At 38.2% G+C, this 22,997-nt stretch overlaps 2 protein-coding genes across 7 annotated transcripts in view; one reads left to right on the top strand and one right to left on the bottom strand.

Moving 5' to 3' along the window:
• tpt1 (tumor protein, translationally-controlled 1) overlaps positions 1–769 on the bottom strand; it is a 295,888-nt gene extending 295,119 nt beyond the window's left edge. For both annotated transcript variants that reach the window (XM_069178894.1, XM_015363785.2), the window contains exon 1: positions 659–769. In XM_069178894.1, the coding sequence (XP_069034995.1) occupies positions 659–686 (28 nt within the window). In that variant the 5' untranslated portion in view covers positions 687–769. The remainder of the gene's footprint in view (positions 1–658) is intronic.
• Positions 23–22,839, top strand: LOC102686086 (kidney mitochondrial carrier protein 1). 5 transcript variants are annotated; one of them, XM_015363780.2, is made up of 11 exons: positions 2,943–3,275; positions 3,819–3,920; positions 8,857–8,948; positions 9,780–9,927; positions 10,932–11,026; positions 12,829–12,914; positions 16,938–17,033; positions 17,449–17,573; positions 18,195–18,333; positions 18,647–18,727; positions 19,003–22,839. In XM_015363780.2, exons 3-11 carry the CDS (start codon positions 8,885–8,887, stop codon positions 19,042–19,044), a joined length of 876 nt encoding a protein of 291 aa, XP_015219266.1. In that variant the 5' UTR covers positions 2,943–3,275; positions 3,819–3,920; positions 8,857–8,884; the 3' UTR covers positions 19,045–22,839. The 5 variants fall into 5 exon arrangements, with proteins under 5 accessions (XP_015219268.1, XP_006639078.2, XP_015219266.1 ...); XM_015363779.2 differs by having other exon boundaries at positions 3,659–3,920; XM_015363782.2 differs by lacking the exons at positions 2,943–3,275; positions 3,819–3,920 and adding an exon at positions 23–188.
• Positions 22,840–22,997: the final 158 nt, after the last annotated feature.

Below are 22,997 nucleotides of genomic sequence, written 5' to 3'. Positions count from 1 at the left end.
ACGTGAATCCGACTTCCAGCAGCCCTCACTGAACTTCCCGGCTCTAGAGCGGGATGCCACTGAGCTCCGCTATTTTCACACCCCGCCTGAATATTTCTAGAAGAGGTCCCGCCACATTCCGACAAACAAAAGCATCAATACTTCGGCCCCTCTTAAAGCGTAAAATGCGTCCCAACTGGGGGCAAAAGGTAATAAAAATTTCCTTCGCGTTTTGAATTACTTTACAACGAATAAGATACTAAAGCAACCGATTTCACTATTCGATTGAGTAATATTTCAGTCTGCCACGTACAAGTAAAATACTAATGGAATTTCATGAATAAAGCCTTTATAGGGGGGGTACAAACCGGCCCCCGAAGTTTACTTGTCGTTAATACCGCTTAGCTAAGAAATCGTATTAAATCACTTGCTTTTGTCTTTCTTTAGCGGGACTGGTTAAAAACCTATAACACGACAATATTTTCAAACGAAAAAGAACAAAACCATGGTCAATCAGCATCCTGCGAGTTCAGTATCAAGCCGGGGCCTACGCTACTAGGCCTCGTAAAACACGGGCATAAAAAAGTGAAATATTACGAATTAATTCTTTCCACGGTAAGAAATAGACACAAAATCTAAATCTTAAAAACTGCTTCTTCTGAATACATCGCTTTCTTACCGGTGATGATATCCTTGTAGATGATCATTCTGCTGGATTGTGTTTTAAGGGTTTGATTCAAATATGGCTCCTGCTCTCCCCACTAGCGGATCTGGCTGAAAAGGAGCGATATACTTTTTTTCCCAGCTTAGATACTGGCAGCATCGTTGACGTCATTGAGCCACAAGCTTTGAAACAAATTTGCCCCCTGGCGGTAATATAGAGGGGTTAAAATGTATCGCTTGTCTTCTACGGTCTTTGAAGTGCGAAGCGAAGAACCAACAAACTTTTTTTTTTAATCGGCAAAATAAGATCCAAGTCTGGAGCGGATTTCTGAAACCTGGTTTGCATAACCACATTTTTATTAGCATTACAATACTTTATGCAACATTTCGAGAAGTGCTCAAATCGAGCGATTCTCGTTCTTAATACTGACCACCTTAAATTAATCGGTCTGTAAAGCTCTAACACTATCATGCTATTACGGTAAAAATTGTGGATGATTTTTCGAAGTGGTGTTCCCACTCCGCCCATGAGCTCGGTGTCTCCTTTTTACTTCTAAATATCAAGCCCTTATGTATTGACCAAACCCATACAAAAATCGATCGTTAATAACGGTCTAGGTTAAATTAAAAGGGAAAGATGTTTGTTTTAGGTAATTACCTGTGACATTATGGCTTTCATTTTGCAGGTACCGTGCAAAGTACCGATATTCGGGTGACCTTTTGTGATAAATCAAATCAAATCAAAGTTTATTTATCAAACGCACAACAATACGGCGTGCAGCAGTAGATGCTGGCAATGAAATGTCTTTTTCTGCGAGCTCACATAAATCACAAAAATTCACAAAAACATAAAAATCACAAAATTGAGGTTACATTTTTAAAATTGAATAGAACTCAATGTGAGCAGAGCTGTTATGTGTCCATGGTGTATGCAATATATACATGTAGTCCAGTTATGCTGAATATAGTTAGAATAGTTATTGTGTAGCCTATAGTGTTAATCGCTGCCTATGTGTTATGCTCATTGTTTCGTTTCTTTTATGTGCATGATGCCTGACAAGCCCTAAATGGTATCATTTTTTATGTTTTCTTCTGTACAAAAACACAATCCTAATTAGGCACAGTGGTAAGCATTGCTTCCTCGCAGCCCTGGGTTCAGCTCCTGGGGTGCTGTCTATGAGGAGTTTGCATGTTCTCCTCTTGTTCATGTGGGTTTACTCCGATTTCCCCCCACAGTTCACAGACATACTGGTAAGTTAATTGTCTTCTGGGGAAACTAACATTGGTGTACGTGCGTGTTTGTACAGGGTGATATCTTGCCTTGCGTCTCTTGCTTGCCGGGATAAGGCTCCGGCTCCACCCTGTACTGGCTAAAGCAGTTAAGAGGACAGACGGTACTTTAAAAACGCAGACCTGCATAACCTGTTTGCTGCTTTGCGCGCATTTGGCAAATCCTACCACCTGAAGGCTTCACTTAACTATTTTGAAAAGTATGTACTTGTAAAGTATGTAAAAAAAAACAAATCTCTTGCCGTTTTCGCACCAAATAATATTGAAATAAACAATCGAACAGACTGACTAAAATTAAGGCCCATAAAATAGCATGGCTTGCCATGGTCTCCTGTACAGGAGTCAAGCGCAAACTCTCAGAGGCAGTTTTAAAGACAAAAGTGCTCCCGTGTTGTATGCATGTCAAACTTTTGTTTTTCTCAAGTACCGCTCTGATAATTGCAAAGCCTAGCCTACAGAACCCGATTCATACCCGTCACAAAATGGGTGAAACCGCGAGCAAGTCAGTGAGAATCGGTCAGACCCCGATTTTGTTTAACAAAATAAACTTTATTCCACAATGTATACCAATCGTACGATGAGTGCACACTCTAAAATATCATACAATCGTCTACTAAGTTATACACATTCTTAAAGGGATAATTGTCCACTTTCAGTCGTTTCACTGTTTCACTTGTTGTGGCATGATTTGCATAATAAGTCACTTGTCCATGTCTGTTTTCCCTGCTCTGGCTCTGAAACTACGGTCAAAACCAGATACACCGAGAGCCCGAAGGCTTCTGCTGCAGCTGTAGAGCACGTTTGAGGGGTTTGTTGTAGTCGACTTGATGACGTGTTTGCAGACAGTGGAGCCAGTGGAAATTACGGGGTACGTGTCTGAAAGTGTCTTACAATTACCTTAACTCAACTGACTCAGTCATTATTTAATTTATTTGTATATTTACGCTATTGTGCCTGCTTGATAGTGCCTTCTGCTGGTCCTTGAGTGTACATTTTCTTTGGAAATACTAAGCAACAGAGAAGCATTGTGTTGTTCGATGTTGGGCACCGCTCAGTAGAATAACTTTCGAGTGGAAACCCTCTGTGTCATCAGGATAACGAGGATCCTCACCACGCCAAACAACTACCTTGACTACATTGCCAGAAATCGGAAAGAAGAACAGTTTTTCATTAAGTTGGCCAGTTGTACGAGTGCCTTGGCCTTACATGAATTTGAAGTGTAGGGTGATGAGCTTGGCGGGCCCGCAGACGGCAATAATGTTCTCTGAGAGAGGTGACTAGGACGGGGTGGACAAAGCTGATGGCAGCATTGGTAAAGCGGTGTGACAGAAGGAGGAATCCGTGTATCCTTTGCCTGCAAACTGGAAAAGGGATGGCGTATTTTGTTGAAAAGGGGCTGTAACCGGCGTACAAAACAATACCGTGTTCCGTTTACTTTTCCTAAACAACGATCTGTAAACTACGGTTTATTATCATAAGTATAATATTAAAATTATAATAATTAAAACTCAAAAGGCAGCACCTTACTATGTGACATCGATTTACTTCGTTGTGAAAGGGAAGGGCTGTCGGTCTGAGCGGATGGGGGTGTGTGAGCAGAACTACTGGGCGGGTTTGTTGCAGAGGGTCTGGATGTCATTTGTGAGAACTTGACGGAAGAAGCGCGTATGATGCCACCGCACCACGAGTGAAATTAACTTGTCTCTTCCTTAATCCGATCCGTTAGCTCGAAAAGACCATAAGATGTGCTTGAAGGTGAACGCATGAAAACAATTAAGCCTTGCTTTTCACGCAGACTTAAGTAGAACCAAACCGCAGCAAGGGCTTTTAAGCGTTTCGAATAAACGACACGTGTATGGTTCATTATTTCTGCCATAACTCGTCAGTGCCTTTATTGAATTTTCGTATTTCTCGGAGTGAAGGAACGTGGACGGATCAGTCGATTTCGGCGAGAAACACGGTTTTTAAAGCAAGCTCCTGCATTGCAAGTAAGTAGCTTTTCTATATCCGCTGTTCTCCTATATTCTCTTGCTAAGTAGTTTTTATCCCGTATTACTGTTCTGCATTTGAGGTAGTTTTGTATCGCGTGCGTTGTTCAGCATCAAAACATTTACAGGAAGTGTTTATTTTTCAACTTCAACGAAAGACGGTATAAACAAGCTGTTTAATGAATGCAGCAATCGTGTTGAAATTTTGGGGGATATAAGTTCCAGGTATGATACAATCCTAAAAGTGCTACGCAGTTTCTCTGCTCAAAGACTCGTTTTTACTATTTATGTAAGTGTGATAATATGGAACTTTTTTTTTTTATTAGACCCTAAAAGGCATAGCCCACAATTCGTGGACGCTTTGGTATGGATGGAGCTAAAAACATATTGCTTTTTTGTGCATTAATTGAAATGCGAAGCTTAATTTCTTTTTATTCCATGTTAATATTTCCATTTTCAGAAAGCTTTTGTAAGAAACGGCAAATCCCCAACCCATAAAGGCGTAGGTATCAGTGCAATGCAAAACATGTTTTTTTTAAATTGTTAAGATAAAATTATTAATATGATTAGTTTAAGGTAATATGTATTATTTTAAGTGTCTGGAAACATCAAAAAGATTGAGCGGGAGGCTATTGTTTCTGCTTTTTTTCTAATACTTTTACATGTTAGGACTCAATGGTGTCGTTTTTAAATTGGACCACACAGAGGAAGTTGCCCAAATGTGACAACAGCCCAGTGTCTCCACGGTCAATATACAGTAGTATATAAAGATGAAGAGTGATGGCAGACATATATTTTGTCTGTATAATTAGGAAAGCAGCTGTGAATGTGTGATCCTTGCTGATAAATTTGGGTACAATTAAACTGCTGCTTAAATTTAGGGCACATTCCATTTACAGTAAGATCTGTGCAATCATTAAAGTTAACTGTGTGTTCAGAGAAACCCACATATGTATAATGTTCGGACTTCAAGGGCTTTAGCCTCACTTAGTTTCCAGTGGCCAGTGAAAGAAGAGAGTCTTGTCAGTGTCTACTAGGGATTACAGTGAAGACAAATAAAATCTCTTGTCCTCTGTTGGACTCTGGAGGGCACATTAATACTTATTTGTGGCAGAGGACACAGAAGGTCATGTAGTTTCCAAAATTCTGCATTGGCTTTTCATGTGCTTTCCTCTGTGCCGCCCATGATCTGATTTTTAAAGTAGTGGTTTATATCTGCTGTTTAGTGTTTCACATCTTTTCATGTTGTTGCTTTTGCACGCACTGCTTTTCTTCGTAATTCTTCGTAATGGCCGACTGGGGGAAGGGGGAACTTGAAAAGACTTGTTTGAAAGGTGAAGGAGAGTGAATGGTATGTGGTTGTACTGTAGCTCCACATTCGATAGGTACTTGTTTTCCAGTTGCATGAGAAATCTTAAATTGCTTGTGCACCAGGCTGGTACAGTGCTGATGTGTTTTTCCTTCATAAAGTCTTGCGCCTGGACTTTGTGACATTCTGTCAGAAGCAGGACTGTTAGAGGAAGAAATAGCAACAAAGGAGAACCACAAATTATATACTTTAAGAAGATAAACTGTTCATTGTTTGTACACAGAGCAACACAGGCAGTTACATCTAGGCTGTTTGTCTATATCATGCATGGACCCACAACAAAATTGGAATGTACAGAGAAAAGCAAATTCCTAGCGTGTTATTGTCCAAATATTAAATATTAATGTATTCCATGTACAGAGAAAAGCAAATTCTCAGTGTTTTAGTGTACAAAATATTTTATTATTCCTGTCCGGAATGAATAGGTCTTGTTAAACCTCAGCTCTTCAGTTGACAGGAACAGGAAATTGGCTGGCCCCATTTGTTCCTCTGTAGGCCTCATCCACTGCAGTAGAACAGAATTGTCTGATATCTGTGAGTATAAGGGAGAAGAAGCCAGGTCATTTGGTATTCCTGCCTCAGGTCCTGAACAGATTTTGTTGGGTTTTTTTATTCCAGTTCAGCTCTTATCTACTATACTTTCTAAAAGAGCTGATAAAAATATGTACTTATTTTCCCCTTTTGTCCTATCAGCAGTTTGATCCATTTCAGTGGAGAAGAGGACTGATGATCCTCCTCTTGGCTTTACTGTTTTGGGCAAGGAGCATTTGTCCCAGATGTTGTCTTCCTTACTATCAGTACACTAAAGTTGCCAGTTTGTCTTTGTTGTTCATTGGGAGCAAAGGAATAAATATATGTTTTGTCATGTGTAGCAAAGCAATCATAATGCTTAATTATTATTAATGTGAATACAGTATCAGATGCTTTTTAGTCAAGACTGCTTTTTGCGCTTAAAATTAATATAAGTTTGTGTTTTCATATGTATCATAATGGAGCAATACAGTGGTTACTGTCTTGCAAGAACTGGGGCCCTGGGTTCAATTTCTAGGGTGCTATCTATCTGGAGTTTGTAAGCTCTCCCTGTTTTTCACCTGGGTTTCCTCTGGGTGCTCCAGTTTCCCCTCACATTCTGGTGAGTTAGCTGGCTTCTCAGAAAATTGGCCCTGGTGTGAGTGTGTGCGTTTGTCTCTGTGTGTGCCTGTGATGGACGGGTGTCCTGTCCATGGTGTATCCTGCTTTGCACCCGTTGCTTGCCAAGATATGCTCCGGGTCACTGAATTAGATCATTTGGTTAGAAAATGGATGGATGGCACAGGCAGTATTTGAGTTGGAAAACAGTCACCCGGTACATAGTGAGGTGGTGGAGTTCAGGGTATTTTGTGTGTGAATTCCTCTGCATTGTTTACCATAGGTATTCATTAAGTCAACAGGCATTCAGCTGCTTTGTTTCTTATATTTGTACCTGCAAGTTTGTGGTTTGGGAACTACTGCATTTATTTCCCGTTGCCATCCTGGATGAGTGCCAGACAGCGACTGAGGTGGTGTTGGGGATTTGCCTGCATGTGTTCCAGACATTGAGGTCCCATGACTCAGTACAGTCCTGATTAAATCAAAACTTTGGCCCACCCACCAATCCCAAAATAAATCTGAGTGCTTGATGGCGGGTGTCTGTGTTTAACACTGTTGAGGGCTCTTTCCAAGAAAAGTTGGTCACAGATTGGATTTTTGGGATTGGGGATTGGACTCATTTTGCTGCAATTTTCCTTTAGGTGAAGCAGCTCTGCAACAATTGATGGACTTTAGATATAACCAAGTACTAAATCACATCATATTTAGTTATAGTATACTAAGACTTTATTATTTTCCTTATCTGACTGGGACTAGAAGCTGTGATGCTGATTGAGTTTCAAACCAATTTTTTTGTCTTTAAACAGAAGATCAGATCAGTGTGCTGTTTCTATGAACTAATTCCACTAGCCTTCATGACCAGTCAAAACCTTATCTGCCCTGACTTGTGTTAGATCTCATCTTTATTAGTGTCCCTTCCATAGATAAAATCAGACAGTGTTTGTTCTTGGACTAATTAAGGTTTCTTTAGGGAAGACTTCTCACTATGTTAATAAGTGCCATGCACCAACTGTATACATGAGTCTTTGTGATAATAGTCTGTGCACAGAATGCCTGTGCGTGAACTAGCGGAAGGTCCCATAAATTGGTATTTCTGATCCATCAAGAATAAAACATAGCTTTAGTAATTAAGGTTTATTTATTTTTCTTTCGGGGCTTCTTAAGTGTGTAATGTGTAGAAGGTTTTGTTAGGCATATTGGGTATTTTCTTAGCTGTTCCCCAATTTTCCCCCGATCTGTTTTCCCCCACTTAGTATTGGGAACATTTGTTTTAGGCGTGGTGAATTCACAGCCCCATCCTATTTCAACTGCACAGAGCCAGTTCCGCTAATGGTTACAGTTGAGACAGCTGAGTTTGAAATAGTTATGCAAATACCACCTATTGAAAGTAAAATAAGTTTACACTGTGTCTTAAAACAAGTTCTTCTTGTTTTGAGTTGTGCAAAGCTCAGCAATAACTGGTCATTGAACCAGTGAAACTTCACCTTACTCCAAACTACCTGATTTAGCATAAAATATTTTGAATGAAGACTTGCAGGTCTCCCTTTAGTTGCCTTTTTTGATACAAGTTTTTTTTTACGTTTAGGACTGACACACTGCTGACATGCTGACAATATCTTAAAAGACCTTTGGATTTTTGGAACATTTTGGAAAGGCAGCTCTCACATTGGAAGAGAAAACACTGAAGAATAGATGTGTGTTGTTGTCGTTTCAGTGTTAACAGAAAGACTGACACTGCCATTGAAAACAAGTTCAGCCGAAATTACAGAGTGATATCATTACATTTGTACATTCCTTAATTTTTAAACCTTATTAGTTCAATTCAGTTACCCTTTTCATTTGAGACACACTTAGTGTGTTAGTTCATAAGTTAGTTCACACTTAGTTTATCAATTTCCCTACGGGATTAATAAAGTATTATCTATCTATCTATTGCAAGAGGACTCTAAAATAATAGTGACTTGAAGTTTGTTTTACTTAAACTTAAAGTTGAAAAAAATCCAACAAAAAAAACAAAAAAATTCAAAATGAGTTCCAAACAAAAAAGGGCAAATATGATCTCTAGATTAAAAAAAGGCCACAAAAATGCAACACGTGTTGCTCAAAAACAAAGAAAACATCTGTTTTTACAAACAAGCCCAACTCCACTTCTCACGAGTGATCTTGGCGAACATTTCTGTCCCTCCATCCGGTAGTGTTGAGCAATGCAAGAGGTTGGACAGAGGCCAGGAGGGGCACAGCAGGGTTAGGTGGGGTCTGACAAGTTTCTTGATGTGTTTTAGCCTGGAACAAGGAGTCGAATTCCTGTCCTGACAACTGTGTCTTATCTCCGAACCCTCTGGAGATAAGGCCACTGGCTTGCTTTGTTTCATAGTACACATGGTACCGAAGTGCTTGTTAGCTGGGACGGCCTGTAGCTCAAAGCCTTTTTCCTTACAGAATCCGTGAGGAAGCATATGCGCACACAATGTCTAATTTGAACTGGAAGCCTTTTGTGTATGGAGGCTTGGCTTCTGTGACTGCAGAGTGTGGTAAGTGTTTGTATTTTATTTGTAAGCTTAAAATCAATGTTATGCGCATAGTTATCCTTCTGAAGACAAGGCTTTTAAAGTGGGAAAGCTGTTTGCATTGACTACATTAAAACACAAAATGGGGAACAGTTTTTAAAACTCTGATGGCCTGTGAAGGTAGGAGAACTGCCGGCAAGCAGTAAGTTTTACAAGGAGCTTAAGTACCCTGGAGAGACTAGTGTGTTTCAGGCATGTCAAGAATTTATATATCAAGGCATTCATTATTGCTTCCTGTGACTGTTTTCATGGACAAAACTGTTCTTTTAGGTTGCATCTTTTAAGGGTCTGTTTGATTAAGAGCGCAAAAAATAATTTAATTCTTAACAGAATGTGTTGTTTTGTACTTTTTTATGAATAAAAATAGGGTCATATTACATGAAAGTAGTTATTAATCAGGATCTACCCAGTACAAGGTTCTAAATGATGCCACATGGCACAGCTGTTTGAAAGTACAGTTGTAAAACTGCTGTCATTAATCAATTAAATTGCAGTAACTATAACTATACAAGTGAAATAGACATTTCTGCAGAAATCACTTTGACACAGAACAAATTCTAGCAAAATTGATCTTGATTTAAAAGGGTTAAAAAATTGATTGGTGATGTAGAAAAATGGGTAGCAGAATACATGTTGTATAGTGTTACCAGAGAATAATTATTTTCAGGGGGGTAAATATATTTCTACACATACCCTAGCACTTATTTATTAAGTTTAGTTTTTTTCCATGTTACCTCACTGCCTGGCAGAGCACTTAGATTTGGTTATAACCACGGTTTCTGGTTTTTCTTCCAGGAACCTTCCCCATTGACCTCACTAAAACGCGCTTGCAGGTCCAAGGCCAGGTCAGCGACAGTAAGTACCGAGAGATTCGGTACCGAGGAATGCTCCATGCTTTTGTCCGGATATGCAGAGAGGAAGGCCTCAGGGCACTATACTCAGGGTAAGCAAGACAGAGCCTTATCCGGTACTGCCAGATCAGAAGAACTCAAATGTCATGAGGATTGTAAAGGATGCTAATCCAAGGAGTGTTGAACTGCTTTTATTTAATACAGTTTTTGTTTTATTCTGGTTGTTAAAACCACACTTTAGATTTACATCTACTGCCTTGTGCATTTGTTTTGTTGTGAGCTGAAGTCTGTATGTTGGCTTTTTTGCTGGATAGGAGGTTTCCTTAAGTTATTCCCTTTAGTTTGTAGAAGTTGATTAAATGTAAGGTAATTTGAGGTGAGATAGAACTCGATTCCCTTTTTGATCTCATTTCCATCTACAGAAACCCCAGAATGAGTCTTGTTATTGATTGAAAATGGTAAAATTACGCCAGTCATATTGTATAATTTGTGATTAGCTATTTGCAAAAAAGTATGCATAGAGTTGTGATTATGACTCTGGACTCGTTAGTGGAAGGCTATGGGTTCGAGTCTCTGTAGCTTTTGAGGTATGATTACTTATTATTACTTGTTAATGATTTTACCTATTCAAGCAATAACAAGTCTTCTCCCGAGGGTTCTGTAGATGTAAGTGAGGTACAGGGTACATTACCCCAGTTCTCCAGTCTGCCCAGCTGTACAAATGGCTGTCGGCTTTGGTGAGGTGGACCCCCTCATCCAGTGCAGAGTCATATATTCTCAGACCTCTGGATGCTGTAGAAGTCAGGATGAGTGCTGATTGGAAGAGCCCCTAGGCTTCAGTATTTTTCCTCTAGCTGTTGAAACCCACTTACTCCACTAATACTTTTCTTCTTTTAAGTGCTGAACTCTGTGTCACCTAAAGCAGGATGTCCTCTCAAGCCAAGAGATGACAAGAGCCCCATCTTATGTTACCATTTCCAAAACAACAGTTAAGCATTCGGAACAGTGTCCAGTAAAGGAACAAATACAGATACCATCCTTCTACCTCCTGTCTAGTTATTTTCCTGGTTTCTCACGGTTGTGTGGCACATTCCAGGATTGCTCCTGCGATGCTCCGGCAGGCTTCCTATGGCACCATCAAGATTGGCACGTACCAGAGCTTCAAACGATTGTTTGTGGACAGGCCAGAAGGTGAGTGAGAGAAGCCCCTCACCAGCAGTGCTGTCTGACTCAACCCTCAGTAGCTGCTGCCTTACTGTAGTCAGTAGGACTTGTACTAGTGTTCTTTTCAGTCTTAGCCTGCTGATTCATTTGCCTCTAGGTCTGCCTACATTGGTTGGAATCCATAGAATATTTTTACATTTAAATGATGGTATTCTATATGTTTTTTTTTATGGAATAATATGTGCGTGAATAATGGGTTGAAAAATCATTTTCTAAAGTGTAGTTTATGTTTGTTTATACATTTTATTTTAAATAATTTACTCAATTTGTCCTATTTTCTCACCTAATTTACTCCATTTTGTGTGCTAAAGCACACAGCGTAAGCATTGGTAGAAATAAAATCGTGTTCTTGTTTAAATTTGCTTTCTACCTGCTTTCCTAAAAAGTAGTCATGTTGTTCTATGGTATGAGTTCACTTTTTTACTTTCAGACATTTAAGACATGTAATCTCCCTGTTGCTGGAACCTTGTGATGAGTCTTTAAAAATAATATTTTTATCCCACAGAGAATGTAAATATGCAAATTCTGTAGTTTGTAGATGGGAACCCAAAGTCACACATTGTAAGTGGTTGATAAAATTTAGCCAGTAACAACCAGGATTATTTATTTACAAATGCACAGTGCACACCCTTTGAAAATGAGTAATTTAGTTAAATATTTACCCAGTACCGTTTATAAAGCTTCCAGATGTTAAAACCTTCAGGTGGCCATGACCACTAATGCCTTTTTTTGCATCTTAGGCAGAATAACATTTCTCATGCACAAGGCAAGGTGCCTTTTTCATTGGTTTGAAAAGAATATTTATGAATTACAACATTTTGACAAAGAATCATGTTTGAGCCCTGGAGAAACAAGCTAATGTTGAACCATTATAACAATCAAAATCAGATGGTTGGATGCTCCTGTACTTTAAATATGACTCCATTTATGTATTAGAGAATGCAGTCATATTTAACTTGTAGGTGCAGAGCTAAGCTGTTATTCCAATTGCTTTACTAAATTGCGTTTTCTATTAATGAGTTTGCAGTTCTCTATTACTTTTTTGATCTTGTTATCTGGGATGTTATGATTACATATATGGCAGAAAATAAGTAATCACTTAAATTGTGAGATTCGGTGAAGAACTGAGTTATTAACATCAGACAGAACAGCGCTTAACCAGGCAACTTGTACAAATGAGTACAAGCAGTTTGTAGTCTTTTCTAATTGTTAAAGAATAGGAATAGAATAGTAGCCAGGAAACCCAATGGAGACTGCTGCCAGTAAGATGTTCCCTGTGGATTCTGACTTTTAACCCAGTTTCTGTTTGTTGCTTTGCCAGCAGGTTGCCAACAACTGCATATTCCTTTTACATTACATTTCTTAGATTATTAAAAAAATGCATTTTAGAAAAGTATTAGGTATTTTTCTTGGGAGAGGTCAGGGCAAATATTCATTATATATCCTCTTTTGATTTGTAAGACAAAAGAATAAATAAATAAATACAATTCTTAATAAGAACCTTCTGCACAAAGATTTTGTCATCCAAAATTAATTGGTAATAAGATGGTCTTTTAAAAGGAGGGAAAGGAGAGAGCATAGAGGATTTAAAAGAGCATAGAAAATAGTGCTCACAAAAAGCTTAAAAGGAAAAAAAGTTCAGCGAGGTGGAGGTTGGAGGTTGGTTACTTGAAATGTGATATCTTTGGGGGAGCGGATTCTGAGATTTGCAAGAGCAGGTGTGCATTTTTTAGTACCACATCTTAAATGCAGTGTTTTGTATTGTGCAGATGAGACACTGGTGATGAACATGCTGTGTGGCGTTCTGTCTGGAGTGATCTCATCCTCAATTGCTAACCCCACCGACGTGCTCAAGGTAAGAAGGGTGAATGGTTGAGATGCCTTCAGTCCAGAAAAGGACATTCAGGAGCTACAAAGAAAATCCAGGAAGTTTTAGGCAATATTCTGGAAGAACTGGGAAATAACATGATAGATGACATGTAGATAGTCCTGAATGTTTCTTGTAGGTAGTAAAAACATTAACTAAAAATTCAAAATGGGAAGCACATGAGTTTGAAGAAGCACATTTTAAAAAAGACTGAGGGTGCTTATGTTGATGTTTTATTTCTTCTTGACACAGTGTGAAAGCAATACAGTAGTCAAACCAAACTTTAGGATTTATAGATCATTAAATGAGAGATTGAAACTGTAAAATCCACTATCCTTTAGTGTGAGAAAGTCGTATGTTGCAATACGTGACTCGTGGGTGAATATTTTACTTGACCATTTAATTAGAGAAATACCATGGTGATATTATGTTGGGAATCAATGAGTCTGTAAAGTATTTATTTTAGCTGCTTTGTTTTACTGAGTACCTGTTATCAAGTGCATAAACCAAGAAACACTTCATGACCCACAAACAAGGACTTTAGATTTTCTTATGTCACATGTTTAAATGACAGTGCTCAGTTGAAAGCAGTAGTTCTGGGCTGAATAAATTAAATGCATGTGTGTTACAACCCTACAGCTAATAACAGATAATAACTATTATGCTAATAGGGTGTTTTAGTTTCTGGTTGTGTTAGATGTTTATGCAATTGTGGTGCAAGAGTAAATTTGTTGAAAACCATTCGGCAATTTTGTAAATTCCTGGGCAAAAGTTATTCTGAGGCTCAAAAGTTTTATTTCTGCAGAATATTTGATTACTGTAGCAAAAAAAGGATTACCTTTTCTTTCTCATGGTAGCACTAAGTGTTAGATTTTATTAAAGCAAAAAGTAATTAATGTAGAAATATTGAAAGTCAGGATTTTGTCCTTTATTTCTTTGAAAGTAAAAGCTTTCACTTTCTTCTAGGTCAGTTATTTTTTTTAATCGTGCCAGGAGTTCAGTAGTTGAATGAGTTCAGAACAGAAAGGAACAGCTTGTCCTGTGTCACACTGTGACTTTGTACTGCGCGTCTGGTAATGGATTAAAATAGACACAGTGACCATGGCTATAGTTTTGAAGGAATGCCAGTATTTGTTATACATGGAAGTACTTCTTTTTTTAATAGCTTGTCATTGCGTAGAAAAGAAAGCAGATATGGGCACAGCTCAGAAGGAAACATAACATGTTGTTCCCAATCAAACTTTATTTAGACCTGTATTGTAATGGTAGTTTCACATTTGTGAAACTTTGTTTTGAATTGGTGACTCTGACTCAAATATCCAGTCTATTTCTTAAGATATTCTTTCTTTTTGTCAATGAGACTCTTGGCATAACCGGTGCAGCTTGTATTTACCGTGATATTTATAGGAACAAGCAGAAGGGAATGCTTGCAAAGTAAAAGGAAATTTTGCAGTGTTTTTTTTAGATCATAGTGGAGGTGGTCTGAAGATGTTTGAAAGAAAGTGAAAAGGAAGAACACAAAGTTCTGGTTTCCAAAATTTTTTCCCCCTTCTTTTGACTATTCAGCATGGAATTAACCTGTATTTGCTCCTTTGTAGCCTGTAAACTGACACAGATCCCCACTCAGACCACTCATGATCTATGTGTATTACTGTACTCCTGCCCTAGGTGCAATGTATTGACACACAGCAGCTTCTCCTAGGGTCTTGTGACTATAATAGAGAAAGAGTGCAATCTAGGATTGTGTTTTCTAGTATGCACTCCACTGAAGCCAAACTCATCTGCGGCCTATAGCTGCATCTGAAGAGAACACTAAGGCCGGGCGTTGCAATTGTAGCATATGCAGTTTTACTTGTTGTAGTATAATTTTATGTGTTTAGAATGCTTACCCAAGTGTGCACGTGTGTTGGCCTTAAAGGAGCAGTTTAAATTGGGATCCCAGCTAGTGTGAAAATGAAATGCCATATTGACTCCAGTGGACAACTGCAAAAAGATCTTGTCAGTCATTCAAAGACTTGATGGCACACAGAGCCGAAATGGTGATGGAATGTTTCACTCTTGAAGGTTCCTTCAAGAGTGAAATTCCTTGTAAAGATCACAGGGCAAACCAGCACACTGTCTGCTGCCAGTGTCAGCTGCAGCTACTATCAATAAAACCTTCAGGGCTCTGACAGGAATGTGGACATGCTTGGCAGAAGTCATGGCTACTGCTGTTCCCTGTGCCATTTACTAGACCACAAACACATGTATTGGTGCGTTTAAAAGATAGATTAGCAATTAAAAATCAACCTTAGTCAAATTTGCTTCGTCTGTGACACAGAAGGGTTACTGGCATTCCAAATAGTTTGAAATCTCAGCAGAAGATACAAAAATAGCAAACTAGTTTAAAGTGAACGGACCGATGTAAGTAGTCAATGTCGTAACGGCTTTTAGGACTAAGGAAAAGCTTAACCATAAAGCTTCAAGGTTCTATTGGTTCAGAATCTGAAGGAAATGGGAACTTTCACTTCTTATTCTGGATTGACCTATTCTGGAACTACATCACATAATACTTATACTCATGTCTTATGAGGAGTAATAGTAATATAATGAGTCTAGAAACAGTTGAGCGCCTTCCAAATTTTGTCCCCTTCAAACATGTTCAGGCTGTCAGATACCACTAAAATGGTGAGGGTCTGGTCCAGTATTTGTGATATGCTCTGCTTTTACCTTCATCTTCACTTCATGTGTTGTTTTCAATATCAGTGACTGACCATGAGAGAAGTGTCTCAGAACAGAGCAAGTGCTCTATGAAAAATGATGTTGTGTGTGATGGTTGTGTGATTTGATTTTTGTGAATGTAGATCAATTAGAATTAGAATTTGAATTAATTGTAAGATTATACATATGCATGTCAAAATAAACTCTTGATCAAGACCTGTCTGTACCTTATAAATGTGCCCTAAGGATGGGTGTTCTGTGCTAATGCCATGTATGTTTACTTAATACAATGACAATAGAAACCTAGAAGATAGCTCCATAACATTAGTGTTACAATAGTCCAATCATGATTTAATAAAGGCATGTATGAGTATTTCAGTATCAGGTTAGCAGAGCAAGGCTCTTTACCCAGCACTGTTATACAGGTGGCAGAATATGACTTTATTATGCTTTGAAAATGTGTTCAAATATTATTGCAAGGGAACACCAAGCACAGAGTAATGCCAATGCTTCCAGTATCCTTCAGAAGTGTGATGTCTATGTCGTCATTTCTTTCAGGAAACAGCTGGAAGGGATTCTCAAATCTGTCTGTTACTAGGCACCAACCACACTAAATTGGCAGAACAGTCTGCTCTCTGTTTTATGTTTTAAAATATTTTAAAATATAGAACATTTCTGTGCATTTTATAGCCTCAGACAGTGCTTTTTTTACTTTTTTGAGTGTGTGGACCCCTTTTCAATTTCCAAACACTTTGCTGATCACTACACACTACTATTTTTTTTTACACTCCAGTATATATAGAAATCTGACAGAACAAAGAAATAATCTGTGCTCAGTTTACATTTGTAATTTACACACCTAAACATCTGGGCCTCAAGAAATGTATTTATGACGCATAGCAGTTCTTGGGAGTGAAGGTGTGTGTCCTGGGTAAGTTCACGAGACAACTAGTGCAGTTCCACTGACTTCAATGGCAGGAAGTCAGGTTGGAGCGATGATAGTTTCAGCCCTAAATCTGATTTTTTCTTTTCCATGGACCAATGTACTAGCTGTCTGGTCCACAAGGGGTCCCGGTTTGAGAACTGCTGGGCTGACATGCACAGTAGGTCGTGAAACAGTAAATAGTATCTCAGAAATATTAAGAAATCACTTTCAAACGCTGGCAAGCCTCCTGTGTTAGCCACTTATAAGGGGGTATATTATTTTTTAGGTGTTGTTAATTGTTTTATTATGATTCATACTTCACTGTAGAATCTATATACTGTACAGAGCTTTTACAGGGCGGTTTTCTTTGCCTTTTCGTTCACTAGATCCGAATGCAAGCCCAAGGAAGCGTGGTCCAGGGAGGAATGATCGGAAACTTTATCAATATCTATCAGCAGGAAGGAACCCGAGGTCTCTGGAAAGTAAGTTTTCCCCACTGTGATGGCTCATCTTAGGCTTAACATTACTCTGGGCCACTTTGTAAAAGCAATGTGCGTTGTAACCTTCAAAACTGGCAAAAACATTATGGAGCCACAGTCCAAGTGAATAGACCCTTGCAGTGGAAGGTTGACCTGAAGAGCATGAGAGAGACCTCCATCACTTTCTCTGCCCAAAATAATGACCATATTTTAGGGGTCCAGCTCCCTATTTTGGTGAGGGTCCCTAATTTTATCCTTCGTAAGTACATGTCATTTTATCATTTGTAGAGGAGATGCATGAACAGTGTAAACTTTGACTTCATGAAGGAAATATACATGGTTTTAAAAAGTTCCTGTTATCACTGGAAGAAGAGGGATGTAAATGAGTGCCTATTGAAGATGTGCTGTTTTGCTTCAGGGGGTTTCCTTGACCGCTCAGAGAGCTGCCATTGTGGTGGGCGTGGAGCTGCCAGTGTACGACCTCACCAAGAAGCACCTGATCCTGTCTGGCTACATGGGGGACACCGTCTACACACACTTTGTGTGAGTGATCTGAATGAGAGAGGGAGCTGTGTGGCTGGATGGAAAGAGAGCAGAAGTTCTTGAAGCTCGGCTCTGGGCTGTATGTGGACTTCAATATCAGTGTGTAATCAAAATGAACTTGCAAAATCAGCCTGGTAAAAGTCTCAGAAACCTGATCACTAATGTATTAAACTCTCATCACCAGATTTAAGAAACTGGCCAAATGATGCCCCTCTGATGAAAGCATAAATACCTGTGATTTTAGTGTTATTGTATGCAGACTTTACAAAGACTAACCTAATTAATAACCAATGTTTTGCAAAAAGACGCTGAAGGTTAGGGATTTTTAAAATCAAAGGGTAATGATATCAAGGACATAATTACTCACAGGTGAATCAAGGTTGCTATCTAATAAGGTATACAGGGCAACCGGCCTGACTGACAGAGTATAGGTGTGGCTGGCTGCTGTGGAAATACTAGCTTGCTCTGCAGGGCACCAGGCCTGTTTGTGCCTATGATCAAAGTCTCTGTGCCACAAGTGCCCTTCTTTACTACTGCCTTTCTCACTGGATCCTGTCTGTCCTAGTTGGCTGAAGACAGAAGGTTCCTGATCCCACCTATCTAACAATGCCTCCATTCCAGGTCAAGCTTTGTGTGTGGGCTGGCAGGAGCCCTGGCATCCAATCCTGTCGATGTTGTACGGACCCGCATGATGAACCAGCGAGTGCTTCTTGACGGAACGTGTTCAGGCTACAAGGGCACACTGGACTGCCTAGTGCAGGTACAGCAGGGGGGCACTGCCCACTGGGGCCATGGGTGCCCAGTGTTCGTATGGTTGAGTGGCCTTTTGGTGCGTGCTGTGAATGACTTTGAATGGACATTTTAAGGTAGTTTTTCTCCAAGGATTGATTCTGGTATCCAGAGAGTCCATATTTGCCACTTGAGATCTGAATTTGTTTTAAAAAAAGTTTTTTCATACTATAATAATAAAGCCAATGCTTTCATTCATAGTGACTTATATTTATACATATTTTTACGGTTGAGATTGCAGGTAGGCTATTATTTAAAAGACTCGTTTTTTTTTTCTTTTTCAGACATCGAGGTCAGAAGGTTTCTTTGCACTATATAAAGGATTTTTTCCTAACTGGCTGAGACTGGGTCCTTGGAATATCATTGTATCCTTTTTCCTTGCATTTTTTGCACATCAGATACTGTATATGCACATTACACTCAAGTGTTTCTATTTCTGTTGCAATTGCTTTGACATTTCCCTTTATTTACACTAGGTATATTTTACTTCTTCCTTATGTTTTTTTGCTGATTATTTTTTATTTTGTAGCTGGCAATGAACAGTAGTCCAAAAATCAAATTGTAAAGTAACAAACAGAAAGCATGCATTTTTTTTTTACAGCTCTCTTACTTTTTTTTTCCCTTAACTTTCTTGTCTCAGTTCTTCATAACGTATGAGCAGCTGAAGAAGATTGAGGTCTGACTCTGTGTCGGGAAGTTTGAATAACACCTCAAAACTGTTGGCTCCTGATGCCAAAGATTTTGCTTTTTCCATCTTGTCTGGACTTCCACACCTGGATGTATGTACCTCTGACCATGTTAGTCAACAGTGTATGTTGCCCAACGTGGATGGATTGTCTCTAAACAGATGGAAATGGTTGGAAGTGATGGTGACTTCTTGGGGCCAAAACATGGGTCTGTTCATTCAGTCGCCTTAAAAGATGTTATTCGGAAAGCTGGATTATGGTGAAGTGTAGACGCAGAGAATGCAGTTTTGAACATTTGTATATACAGTATTTGTAAAGAGATGTGTGAAGAGATAAATCCCTTAAATGTGTTGTAATTTACCATATGGAAACATGGTAAATGAAAGTAGGGTTGTCCTAAAAAAGTCCTTGGCAATGTAACCGCACACTATGTGGATCACAAAATGAATTGTAATGTATTAATTGTTACACATAAATATATGATAATTCAGACCCATATCTTTCAATACCCGTATCTCTGGGAACATACTTTTTATTTTATTTTAATTTATCTTCTTTTAGTTTATATGGTACATGTTTCATGTTAGGAGAGGATATTAAGGGTTACCTAGGGCAACATGTGCAGTTTTTGTATTCAGTTAACAGGTTCCTTTGCAATTCTAGGCATTTATTTTCAAAACTTCAACACACATTTGCCATAGTGGATGTGGCTATGATTCATTTTTTATCATGTTTATTCTGGGCTCATAAGGAAAAACAAAACTGTTCAAAATATGTTATAATGTGGGTGGTATGCAGATGTGTAAGTGTCAAATTATGTAACTATTATAAATATTTCAAGACTGCTGACCATATAGGATTTATTCCAGGCTTGAATTCTGATTTGGGACCCAAGATGGACCTTTAAATTATTGAAAAGGAATTAGGAATTATTCTGTTGACTGTGTAAAGCCAGGACAAGTAGAAGTGACCTTTTTGTCCCTAGAGGAATTGCATGTAAAGATTTTTTGGAAGTTTAATGTAGTTTAGGATCATAAATGGCTGCCATCCAAATCTAATTTGCACTAAGAGTTGTCAGGTCTGAAAAAGTAATCTGCTTAATCATTATGAATCAATCCTATACCTCAAAAGCACCAGGCACTTTGAATGCATAATATCTGCCCTAGCTAGTTATACAGTACATCATACAGGGGCTGGTTAATGTCCCTGTACTGACTAGTAGTCAGAGCTGGTGATATCTTAGCTTTTCTTTTGCCTGTGTACGTGTACATTAGTTACACTGGCAGCAGGCTATTAGAAGAGGACTAGTGTTTGCCTTTCTTTGGCTGCTTTCTTACAATGACATTAAACTGTATTCATGTTAATGACCAAAGAGAAGGGCTTTCTTCATTTTGGTTTGCTATAATGACTTTGCAGCACAGTGTAATAATATCAGGTGTATGACGATTCATTTTTCAGTTAATTTGAGCCAGCAAAAACACCAAGCTAAAACCTTTTCAAACATTCACTGTGTAATAATTCTGGAATTGACACATTGTATATCTGGCTGGTCTTCTTCAGGTAGCTGTGTTAATTCAATAATAGAGTTAAATATTTATAATCTGGCGAGTGGGTTCATCCTTATATATATGGATGTCCAATGTGTATTAATGTCTTTTGATTGCATAGTGTTATTATTTCCAACAAGCAGAAAAGAACCTGCTAGTCTCCGCAGACACCTATTTTTATTTTAAGTTAGCGATACATAGGTAAAGGAATCTGGTGCCAAAAAGATGCAGTTTATATCAGTATTTTTAGTTACTTTTTGTATTGGTGACTGTATTGGACTTGCTTTATCACTCATGATGATTACCTAGTGTTATGAATTTTGAAGTGTTCCGGCAGAGAGAGGTTCTGAAAAGACCTGGACAACTTGTTTGCTGGTCGTAAATGGGGCGTTGGGCCACAGATGTGATCGCTTATGGTCCACCACCCATCTGTCACGGAGTCATTTAAACTTCAGATGTCTTTCCTAAAGTCGTTTTTACTTGAATAGCTGTCATGCAGAGTTGGAATCTAAGGAGAAACTACAAAGGAAATTTACTCAGTAAGTAGTAGGTTTTTCAACAAGAAATATTTTTTTACAAAAAGTAATCTACCTTTTTTAATTATAAAAAAAGCTCCTGTAAAACATACATATGAACAAAGGATTTTTTTTCTGTTTTTTTAATAGCTGTTACAAGCATTACAGCATTGAGGGCTATGTTTAGCAAAGACTTTGAACTTAAGTACAACGTGCACTATATTTTTGGGCATATATCATTCACTACAGTGAATGGAAACGTGATAGAACTGTTTATGCATACTGTATGTTGTCGTGTTCACATTTATGAATAAGCTGCACAATTTCTTCTGGAAGTTGTTAGGAGATAGTGAGTTGTGTATCAAGGCAATGCTAGGAGAGGAGCTGAAGTTGTAGATATTACACTCAATATATCAAATGTACCTACAGTATATATAAAAATGAATATGGATAATTGCCAATTCCAGACAGGCATTTTTTTTGTTAAAATCATGACAAAGTAAAAATATCTCAAGGCAGATTAAAAGAAGAGAAGGGTTATTGTGTTTTCAGACTGTTACTTTTGCCCTCTAAAAATAATCACAATGATAAGTGAAGTGTATTGTTTGATAAACACCTGGAATGAAATAACAATACTTATTTTTTCCACACTGTTATAGTACCAGGAGTGTGCACCTGAAATCTGATCAAACATAACTTACAAAATGGGATTCAGCCAATGAACTTGCCTCCTGACACTTTCATTTAATGGTTACCAAATGAAATTCTAAAGCATTTTTCTCCGCTTTGACCTCTGAAAGCTTTTAAGTTTGTAAAGCTTGTTCACTTAATGGAATTATTCCTTCAGACAAACTGTGCACACTCAAACGTTTTTCTCTTCATGCTTTGTGAGTTTATAAAAACCTGTTTTGCAGTTGTAAAAGTGTGGCCAGAGAGAATTATGGTACTTGGTGTATCTCGCGCTTTTGGCAGTAATGAACACATTCACAGCAGTTCTTTTATGAGTATACTTCATGTAATTCCTCTGAACCTCTGAAAATGTAAAATAAATATTTTAATAAAGCAGTATCTCATTTCACCTACATTTATTATTGATAACAATGTATAGTGTTTGTTTTATAACTAAGCTTTTTCAAGATTATTGCCATTGACAACAGAATTTGCTGTTTACTATTAAAACAGTGGGGATTAGAAAAAAACAGAAATCTAAACATCGCACTGTGAAAGGACCAAAAACTTCAACTAGTCCTGTTTGAGAGGTTTTATTTTTGTACTAACATTCCAGGTACACTTCTCCTGCACTGCCTTCAATATATGCACAATGAGTATGCCTTCTCTATGATATTCTTTTATGTATACTCCCACTCTTTTAGATAAGCTGTAAATTGGGAGGGGTATTTATTTACCTGCATTGTAAATAATGCAATCCATTGGTGTGGAAAAAAGGGGATATTTCATAGTTATCTTTGTGAAAGTGTTCCATAGAATGATTTGTCTCTAAGCTGCACATTCTCTGGAATTCAGAGTAGGAAGATGAGAATCTCAATGAAATGTGCAGTTTTGCATTCAGTAATATAAGTACTGCTGTAGTGAACATGTGATGAATGAACTGGTCTTATGTATTTGCATAGTGTACACTGTAATATGTTTTATAAAGCATTTCATGGTATTATTTAGCATTTGCCAAAATCACAAAAGTGCAGTAAATAAAAAAGCATATTGAAACATGGGTTTGCTCTGGTTTCTGGCTGATTCTCTAAAATGTCCTCTTTTCTTACCTTAATCAATGTTGCAGCTTGATGTTTTCTTTGTTGTTTGTCCCAGACAAATCTTGAAGTGCCTCTGACTTTTATAGAACTAAAAGTGTTGTAAGAAAATAAAAGTTGA

This window comes from Lepisosteus oculatus, chromosome 15 (assembly GCF_040954835.1).
Source record: "Lepisosteus oculatus isolate fLepOcu1 chromosome 15, fLepOcu1.hap2, whole genome shotgun sequence".
NCBI classification, from domain to species: domain Eukaryota; kingdom Metazoa; phylum Chordata; class Actinopteri; order Semionotiformes; family Lepisosteidae; genus Lepisosteus; species Lepisosteus oculatus.
The sequence above is the reverse complement of the archived record's forward strand: the minus strand, read 5'-3'. Positions and strand labels throughout refer to the sequence as shown.

Bases quoted from the DNA above. Each gene is read 5' to 3' on its own strand.
- LOC102686086 (XM_006639015.3), top strand. From the start codon at position 2,760: ATGACGTGTTTGCAGACAGTGGAGCCAGTGGAAATTACGGG. The intron at 8,949-9,779 runs GTAAGTGTTTGT...TTTTTCTTCCAG, and splicing joins TTCTGTGACTGCAGAGTGTG to GAACCTTCCCCATTGACCTC. The intron at 11,027-12,828 runs GTGAGTGAGAGA...TGTATTGTGCAG, and splicing joins GTTTGTGGACAGGCCAGAAG to ATGAGACACTGGTGATGAAC.